At 43.3% G+C, this 10,183-nt stretch overlaps 1 protein-coding gene across 1 annotated transcript; it reads left to right on the forward strand.

The window, feature by feature from the left end:
• Positions 1–1,757: 1,757 nt before the first annotated feature.
• Positions 1,758–3,651, forward strand: LOC120659300 (transcription factor JUNGBRUNNEN 1-like). Its single transcript, XM_039937379.1, has 3 exons — positions 1,758–2,238; positions 2,463–2,764; positions 2,967–3,651. The coding sequence occupies exons 1-3, from the start codon at positions 1,959–1,961 to the stop codon at positions 3,423–3,425; spliced, it is 1,041 nt and encodes a 346-aa protein (XP_039793313.1). The 5' UTR covers positions 1,758–1,958; the 3' UTR covers positions 3,426–3,651.
• Positions 3,652–10,183: the final 6,532 nt, after the last annotated feature.

Consider the following 10,183-nt stretch of genomic DNA (forward strand, 5'->3'; position numbering starts at 1 on the left):
GCTGAGTATTAGTATACTCAGGGTTTGTTGTTAAATTATTTTCAGGTGTAGAAGCTAAACCGGATTCTCATCGGTGGGCTCGATGTGACGTCCTCGTGCCGTCGTAGTTTTTCTTTACTTGATTTCATTTGCTTTTTCCCATTGAAATTTTTCCACAGGTTAGACTCTCTCTTCTGCTGCTATCATTTCTTATGTTAATTCTAAATTAAAAAGGTATTCTGTAAGCAATTTAAAATTAATTACTATTTTTGTAAGAATATTTCATGCTGGTACCTTCTGCGCTCGCCTTCGTGCGAGACTTCTGGTGTGTTTCGGTCGGCCTGTGGGTTGAAAGCAGCCTGTCAAGTTACACTTAATTAAGCTAATGCGCCAAATGATGGTGGTTACTCTTAATTAAGCGTTTTAACTCGGCGGGTCTGTCACACTTGTGAATTGGAATAAGTGCCAAAGGAAGACATCTTCTCTTCTTGGACAGATGTACGTAGCTAGATGCAAAAAATGAAGATGTACTTGTCTAGGTAGAGATATTGCACAGCTCGTACCGATGAACCTGGTCCGGGTCCCCTGGATATAATAAGTAGTAACTTATTAAGCTTTTTACCTACAAAAGCTGACATCTTCTCGAGATTCTGCCACCTTTTTTTTCCAGTAACAATGGAAGAGAAAGGTGGGGCCTATCAGAGCTTATTATCATCTTTACCACCACTCTAGTCTTGTTCTATTTGTTGTTATACTAGTAGTACGTGAAGAAGGTAAAGGTAAAATTCTGATGACTTGGTATTTGGTTCTTGGCAAATTATCATGGCACGCCCCTCTTCACACAGGGAACGGGCTTGCATTGGTAGTTGGATTGTCAAACTCACTCACCTTCTACTTTCTTGCAGAGAAAAAGGGTATCATATCTACTTTTCCATGTTGAAAAAAAGGAGAGTCTAGTGGTTTATACTTAGCAGCGTATACTCGAACAGAAAAAAAAAAAGCCATCCTACAACTCAAGTAAACAATGAACTGATGAATCAAACATGTATGAGTTTCAATCAACTCAAGTAAACCATGTTAATAACTTCTGTGTGTAGCTAAAAATATCCAGTGGCAATGCTACTAGCTAGTGACTTCTTTTTTTTTAAAAAAAGTTACTAGTAGTGACTGTATTTGTGGAAACTAACTTTATTACAGTACTACAGCTCTGTTATTTTTCTTCTGAATTTAGTAGTTACTAGAGGATACCTCCACAGTAATTACCACTTCTATCTCAATTTCAGATGTTCTATCTATGTATATATCATTCAGCACTGATTGAACTCAGTGGTCGTACATTTTACTTTCATGGTAAATGACATAATTAAGGTCAATCAGCGATTAACCATTCAAAACCACAGGAGCTTAATAATGCACTATACTAGGCCTTTCCATGAACTATTTATTACCTGAAAGGTAAATCTTGGCGGCGCGCCTATGAGATGTGGCGCGCGGAAAGGGGGGAGGGGTTCACTTCTTCGAGATAAGGATAGATTGCTAGAGACAGTCACCACAGGTGATTCATGTAGGAAGAGTCAAGAAAATATATGCTAATATCAGGACGACAGGGACAATGGTTGGTGGCTAGCTATCTACAAAGCAAGTCAAACCATATAGCTTTGACCAGACAGCACACATGCATGAACCTTCATGACTCCATCCTTGGCTTGTCCAAGGAACCACAGGCCGGGACAAGTTCAGTCCATCATGCATCCCGAGATCTTATATATAGAAAGAGCTCCACTCCCATTTCTCATCAGAAAATCTCTGTAACAACAAAAAGGCAAGAGCTAGCAATAGAAAAGCACAGCAACAAGAGCCAGCAGAATCTATATATCCAAGGGATTGATCGATCGATCGATCGAAGAATCACAAGAACCAAGCCAGCTAGCTAGCTGATCAACAAGGAATAATAAAACTAGTCAAGCAGTTGCTAGGGCATGCCGACGAGATCGTCATCGTCAATGGTGCAAGAGCAGCACCACATGGCAAAGGAGACAAGTCTAGAGATGAAGGGTAGTGACCATGGAGAAGGAGCGGAGGAGGTGGTGCTTGTAGGGGACGAGGAGGAAGAAGACATGCTCCCCGGGTTTCGGTTCCACCCCACCGACGAGGAGCTCGTCACCTTCTACCTCCGGCGGAAGGTGGCCGGGAAGCGGCTCAGCATCGAGATCATCAAGGATTTTGACATTTACAAGCATGATCCATGGGACCTTCCAAGTAAGCAACTATATCTCAGCTTCTATCTATGTTAGCTATTACTATGTGTTAATTCATCCTTAATGTTTGCCCTAAAAAAACATCCTTAATTTTGATGTCTCATGCATGCATGTTCTTCATCATGTCAACAAGACATCTGATCTATAGCTGCATAAATGTGTAGAACAAGAGCAGAGCCAGAGATCCTCATCATACTAATTTTGTGCAATTGTTCGATGACGCAGAGTCGAGCACGATTTCCGGGGATAAGGAATGGTACTTCTTCTGCCTGCGAGGGAGGAAGTACAGGAACAGCATCAGGCCCAACAGGGTCACCGGCTCCGGCTTCTGGAAGGCCACCGGCATCGACCGGCCGATATACTCCGCCGCCGCTGGTCGCGCCGGCGACTCCATCGGCCTCAAGAAGTCCCTCGTCTTCTACCGCGGCAGCGCCGGCAAGGGCACCAAGACGGAGTGGATGATGCACGAGTTCCGCCTCCCGCCGCGCCCCGAAAACCCCCACACCTCGCCCAGCGAGCAAGAAGCGGTATGGACATGCATGAATGATCTCTCTCTCTCTCTCTCTCTCTCTCTCTCTCTCTCTCTCTCTCTCTCTCTCTCTCTCTCTCTCTCTCTCTCTCTCTCTCTCTGTCATCCCATGCATGTGCATGTCTGATTGAGTTTCAGTATGGCTGAACTCACGAAGAAAGAAATGTTGACTGAACCGTACTTGTGCTTGAAAAATGCAGGAAGTGTGGACCATCTGCCGGATCTTCAGGAGGAGCATCACCTACAAGAAGCACCCGCAACAGCAGCATGTCGCCGGCAAGGTGTCCACCACGGCCGTCGCGCAGCCCGACTCGAGCTCCATCACCGCCGGCAGCCTCGAGTCGGACACCGGGGACGAGTACACGAACGGCGGCCTGCCGCTGCCGCCGCCGCAGGCTCCGGCGATCAGCAGCGTGAACGACGGCTACAGCTACAGCAGCCAGCAGTTTCAGGGGCAATGGAACAGTAGCGCGCTGCACGCAGCGGCCACGGCCCCGCTGCCGTCGCCGACGACGATGGCCGCGTTCCACCAGGGCGTGCTTAGTAGCCCCGCGGCGCCGGACGACATGTACTACAAGGATGGGAGCAGCTGGGACGACATTGGGAGGATGATGATGGAGCTGACGGACGACATGTTCTATGACAGTAGATTTGCCTAGGAGAGTTGCAGTTTGCAACCTGTGTGCAGGCTAGTTTTTGGTTCAGTACTTCAGTGTCCAGAGCAGCAGCAGCTACACACCATCCACACCCAGCACGAAAAACTAACATGTGAGATCTGCATGGCAGGTTCTTACACAAGAGAATACATGTAGGATAGACACTAGATAGTTCATCTCATTTTTTTTGTCAAATATATCAATTTATTAGGCATCATGTTGGAAATTATATTGAGAAACACTATTATTTATCAGTCGGCAGATTTTTTTTGTTGGAAAAAATCTATCTGATTTGCAATGAAAAAGTTCCGGCAGTAAAGTAAAATGGTTCCCGTAGAGAAATAAAATGTGCTATGATATACAAATATAATATTTACTTTTCAGAGATCTAACCACCAATTGAGTATGGCAATCTGAGCCCAATGTTGAATCTACCGCCGCCCATAAGTTATGAAAGTTAAAGTCAGATCCCTTTCCCCTTCTCCTTTTTTCCTTCCTCTGGAGATGGTGGCGAGGCTGGATGGGCGACGGCGGCACGGCGAGGCATGGCGGAGGTGGCGGGCTCCGTGCGTGGCTGCGCAGGGTGGCGATGGCGGGCGAGGTGGCGGCGGCGGAGCAGCGTAGGTGGGTGGGGGGGATGCGGGGGCGCGGCTCCTTTTTCTTTTATTTTTTGATGCAAAAGGTTTTACGAAACTTTTTCCCCAAGATTTTTTATTTTTGATGGAAAAGTTTTTACAAAACTTTTTTACCTGAACTTTTTGGTTTTGGATGCAAAAGTTTTTTCTTCAAATTTTTTGTTCAAAATTTTCTCTTTCAAATTGTTTCTTATCAATTTTTTCCCAGTTCTCTCCAATTTTTCGTTGAAAAATTTCTCTGAAAAAATTTATTAGAAAACAACAAAAAATACTAGAAAAGAAAAAAATGGTGGGAAGATTGACGTAGGGGGCCCCTACCTTTGGTCGACCTTAAATTATTCTGCCCTTGTGTGGAAGTGTCAGAGACTTGAGAAATCTAATAGTGTGCTTATAGTAGATGGACCCTAATTAACTTTGAGTGCACATTGGGAATGCCAAAAAAAATAAATTTCACTTTGCAATAGGGTATCTCATCACAACCTATATCTATATCTCTATTTCTATCTCTATCTCGTTACTAAAGCAAGCAACAATTCATCGGAGTCCTAATCGGACCGGGTGTACATATGTTGAGTTAAGGATCTGAAACCATTCATAATTAGTGCTTGGCGAGTAAAATAGACATAGATTGAAGTCCTCGATCGACATGTGTACTATATATGTGATTATACAATACATATGGTGCATAATATGTATATTTATATGTTAATCATTGTATTTATATTACTTCCTGTAGCAACGCACGGGCATATTTACTACTATTAATAAATAACTCATGTGGATTTCATCAAAACCTAATGAGCAACTTTATGAAGCGTGGTCCAAATTCACAACAAAATCTCAAGTCTCATGAGATTTCGATCAAATCTCATGAGGTTGTGCGTAAAGCGAAAATTATATTTTGACTTACCCTGGTTCAAAATTAATTTGATGAAAAGCGTGGGTTGAAAATGTAGTAAAGTGAAATTAACAAGGTACTAAGTGCCTTTAATTTTATTTTACCAGCTATGATGCAAGTAAATTAATTCTAACATACTCTTACTAGCGGTATATAATACTATGCCTGACAACTAAGAGTACGACAAAGATGAGTGCTCTTCAGATTAAAAAAGGTACAAATATAAAGCTAATTAGTCAGTTTTCACCTGTCAATTCATGCGTTTTCCTACAACATGTCTAGGCCCCGTTTGGTTGCGCGTTGTAAAATTTTTGAAAAGGCATCTTTCTACATTTGAAGTACTAAATATAGACTAATCACAAAAATAATTACAGAACTCGTCTGTAAATCGCGAGACGAATCTAATGAGCCTAATTAATCTATCATTAGAGATTGTTTACTGTAGCATTACTGTAGCAATTTAGCATCTAATTACAGCCTAATTAGGTTCATTAGATTCGTCTCGCCATTTACAGACAGCAGTCACAATGTGTTTTTTATTTCGTCTAGATTTAAGTCTCCATGCAGGTGCCGGAAAAAAAATTTGGAATTTTGAAGTTTGCATCCAAACACGGGCCTAGTCATGAAGAAGTAGAACAAACTTTTGCATCATCCCTATTTACCATAGCAGCCAGCAGGCCGGCATATTCGATCCGCGACATCCCATCGATGAGACGGCTAGACAGGGCAAATCAGACTAGCATGCCTGCTCATTCGCCAGCTTCAGATCAACACCGCCTTAAAATTGGTTGAATAATTTTTGGACGAAAGGCACCCAGAACCTGCCAAGGACACGTACACATCAGAGATGATTCAGCATTGCGTTCGGTTTCAACGAGGAAACCTCGCTCATCAGATGAGCACGCACGCGGGTGTGTGTTTTCAGGCTCCAGAATATCCTCGCGTCGTCGCTTTCATGGTTTGGTGAGCGCACTAGTACTCTAGTATAGTATAGTAGAGTATAGTAAAGTATTAGACTGATGCATGCAGTAGATCCTTCCTTGCGGCTTCATCAACTAGTGAAGTATAGTCCTACTCGTCGATCTCTTAGCTTTTTTCTACAGCTAGTCGTCGTCATCCCTTGGATCAGTCGTCCAAGCTCCGATACCCGCTCGTGCCGTCGTGTCGTGCGTGGAATAGCTAGCTAGACTACTTCGCCATCGTCGTCGCCTGTCGGATCGCGCACAGCCAAGCCAAGTCAGATGCTTCGATCATCTCTTGGGACACAGCGGCGGCTCGGGTCAGTGTACATGCATGTTGACTGATCTTCAACCTGCAGGTACATCCTGTGGTTGTAAGAAAACGCGACGGCTTGAGATTTTTTTTATGGCAACGCATGTCTGTCTTATACTGTGCCCCCGTCGCCATGGAATCAGTTCAAGCTTTTTTCTTGCGAGGAGGATTCAGTTCAAGATGCGCGTGGAAAGAAAAAAAAAACGAGGCCTCAAAAGCACGATCGAAGAAGGTGCGCGTTGTTACTTGCAGCATCCAGCAGTGAGTGATCTTACCTTACCTCTCATTTCTGCTCGTACGTTTTGAGAAATTAAATTTATTTTTCCAAGTGGTTTCCCAATCGGAGGGGTTTTTTCAGTTCAACAGTGCTGGTCACTAGATCGACTCACGTGCCCATGAAAATGGGACGTGGGCCAACCAGAAATGGAAAGTAAATGTGTATGCCAACATCTTCAATGTAGTACTCGTTTCAAAAAAAAAATCGTTCCAAAAAGATCTTTATATATGAAACCTTTCCAAAACAATAGAATATGCATTTGGTTTGATATGTTAGAATCAAAATCTCCTAGTTTCTGAACAAGATCTAGTCTAGGCATACAGATCGGGTATAGGGAAAATATTCTGAGTGGATTACAAGTAGTTCATCCCTAGTCTAGTACAAGAACGAGAGAGACAGGGCATAGATCTCAACCGGAGTCGACCGTAGGAGGCGGCGCGGAGGAGGCGGAGGCCTGGTGCGCCATGGCGTCGATGGCGGCAAGGAAGTCGGGGTTGGCGAGGTGCGGATCCGGCGGTGGCGATGGTCGGCGTGGATACCGGCGACCCTCGAGCCTCCACCGGCACTGACCAGCGGCAGGAGTAGCGAAGGGGAGCGATGTGGTGGTAGACTTCTCATCGGCCTCGCGCTTCTCTTGATCGGTAGGGTTGTAGGAGGGGTGTGTGGCGGCGGCGAATCTCGTGACCTGTGCCCCGGCCCCCCTCCTATTCTATATAGCGCGGGCGACGGGGGCCACCAACCATATGGGTTGGAGCTCCTGATCAGGGCGTGTCAAGGAGTCCGGCCCGATATTTGGATTGGACCTGGAGATCAACTCCAACATGATATGATAGATTGCTTCAATCCACGTTAAGGAAGTTTGGAATTGTGTATACAGTAGCTACATATAAAGTTTGGGTGATGCCATATTAATTTTAGATATCTCAAAATAGCCAAGAGTCCAAATCCAACGGCCCAAAATACATGTAGCACTAATCATCATCTTCATTATCCTTTCTTCTTTCGGCACTTCCGCGCTTTACTTCCCAACGATGTGCTCTCCTGCATCCGTCTCTAGAAATAGGAATGCCACCGGATAAGCTCCAACCGCTAGCCACCAACGCTAATTTTTGGCGCATAGATAAATATGATTAATTGTGACAACATTTATATATGTAATAATTCGAGTTCACTATTAGTGAAACGGTTATTCCTACCCCTTTTCATTGTCGATTCCATTGGTATCACTATAGGTCAGTTCGTTAGAAAAACTAACACGAAGAAGACAAGAGTTGATGGAAAATCACACAATATTTTTTCGAACGAAGAAAACTACACAATATTTTCAGACCATAACAAAAGGCCCACAATAGACCACCGCTACTAATCTCTCCCTCAATTTTTACCCAGCGTCACCGCATATATGTTGGATGCCTAGCATCGGTGGATTTTTTTTCAGTTTTCTTGTTTAATTTTCTTTAAATGTTATCATTGTTGGTTAAGGACCGAAAACTATAGTTCTCAACAACCATTGTAGTTTTCGGCTATAGTGATGGAGTTTTGGCATTGACTGAGATGCCATTCTCCAGTAGTGTTTGAAAGCAGAATGATGCTGGAAGCTTTGAATATGTCAGTTGAGAATCTTCCAACTTTCAAGAAGTTCTGAATTCATGATTTGAAAGTTTGGAGAGATCGATGACAAAGTTTTGAATATGTGTTTGGAACGTTCTTTTTAATTTGGAGTAGATAGCTAGTTTTCTGTTTATGCTTTATTTGAGAGTAACTTATATAGAGATCTATTATTTGAAACATTTTCTTTTCAAAGATATGCATATGGGTAGAAAGTTTTCCTATCTGTTATTGAAAGTTGGGAGTAAATAAAACGAAGTTTGGGAAAAGTCAGAAAGGAAAAGAAAAACGACACAAGTCCTGCAGGAAAAGGCAATCATGCAGTGTCCTGAGTCCTGATAAGGTCTAGTTGATCTTGAACAGTCGTTGCTGTCTCAGATAAAATCAAACAGAATGGCCATTGGTTATTAAACGCCATGTATGTCCCATCGGCATGGATTCTGAAAAATATGCACTTAGAAAAAAAACTTGAGATCTTAAAATGAGTTGAAGGTTCACAGCCAGCGCATCTATCTCCATATGGAATTCCAGCCCACAACAAAGTTTTGACGCAAGAAGCATAAAGGTTCTTTTTTGGCAAAATAGCCAAATTCATCCTTCAACTATGGTGGTTAGCTCAATTTGGTCCCTGAACTACGAAAAAGTCCAATTCAGACCTTGAACTATCCTAACCGGCCCAACTTCATCCTTGAGTCCGACATGGCACGTCACGTAGGCTCCTTCAGTCACCGCTCAGTCAGGTTAGGGTGTGAAATACCCTTTTTACCCCATCCATAGAGCAGTTTAACGCAGGCGAGCTGCGCTACCTAGGAGGGGCGGCAATCTGATAGGGAGGGAGCGGTCTGGCTTGACGTGGGTTGGGTGGCATCGGCGAGTTGGCTGACGGTGACACGTAGAGCGGTCGGGGCAGTGAGCGTGGGGTGTTGCAAGTGATCTGCATGTGTTAAACCCGAGTTGCTCTATGGATGGAGGGTAAAAATGGTATTTCACACTCCAAACTGATTGGGCGGTGACTAGAGGAGCTTACATGGCGTGCCACATCGGACTCAAGGATGAAGTTGGGCCAGTTAGAATAGTTTAGGGACTGAATTGGACCTTTTCATAGTTCAAGGATCAAATTGAGCCGAGCACCATTGTTCTGGGACAAATTTGACTATTTTGCCTTCTTTTTTCCTCTACAATATGTATGTTTACAGTTACAGTGTTAAAATGCATTATTTATTAAGCTGACTGAGCAAACTAAATTAAGAAAACAAAAATATAAAATCGCGTAACAGATCAATGTTCCAAGGAACCAAGGAGCTACTACTTATTTGTACCGGTGGTTGCACTTGCTGGAGAGAAACAATTGCGATATTTCAGTGTGGGACGGGCTGAAAGTATGTATCGCTCTCAAAGTCTCAAGCTAGGGCCAGGCCCGAACGATTTGTTTCTTTAGAGCCTGTTTTCTAACCGGGCCTGGCCTCAACCTCCCATTGTAGCCCAGTTAATATAAGACCAGATTTGGAATTGTTGTTTTAAGCAGGCCCCTGGCTCCGCAAAACAGCAGTTCAAATTTGCATTTTGGGACCTAGGCTACAACCAACAAACGTTGGGAAAAATCTGACGCCATAGTAAAGGAAACTCCCAAATCTGATGCAAATTTGTGGAAGGCGCTAGCTATATACTAAGATTATGCTGTATCACATGATCTTTGCCAAAAAAAAAACACTTAAAAATGACAAGAGAAAAGGAATCCTCCAAGCAGCCGACATTCATCACCGAGGAATAATTGTTGTTGCTCCATCAGCTCATCTAATAAATGAAATAAAGCACCTACGCCAGTGTAAAATGGTGTCATTGACATGTAGGTTAGGGTGTTAAATTCTGAAAGACTTGCGAATTGAGACCCAAATTTTAAAATTTCTCCTCGAGTGCCTTCCCTCTTGGTATTATACTTTTATAGTAAATGACACATTTCATGCAAGTTTTCGATCATCTTGCCATTTATTTACAAGAACAAATTACAATGCTTGATAAATGACAAATTACAATAACATATCCTCCCCGATCATCGCTTCGCGCACTCTCC

The sequence above is a fragment of the Panicum virgatum genome, chromosome 2N (assembly GCF_016808335.1).
Source record: "Panicum virgatum strain AP13 chromosome 2N, P.virgatum_v5, whole genome shotgun sequence".
Classification (NCBI taxonomy): Eukaryota; Viridiplantae; Streptophyta; class Magnoliopsida; order Poales; family Poaceae; genus Panicum; species Panicum virgatum.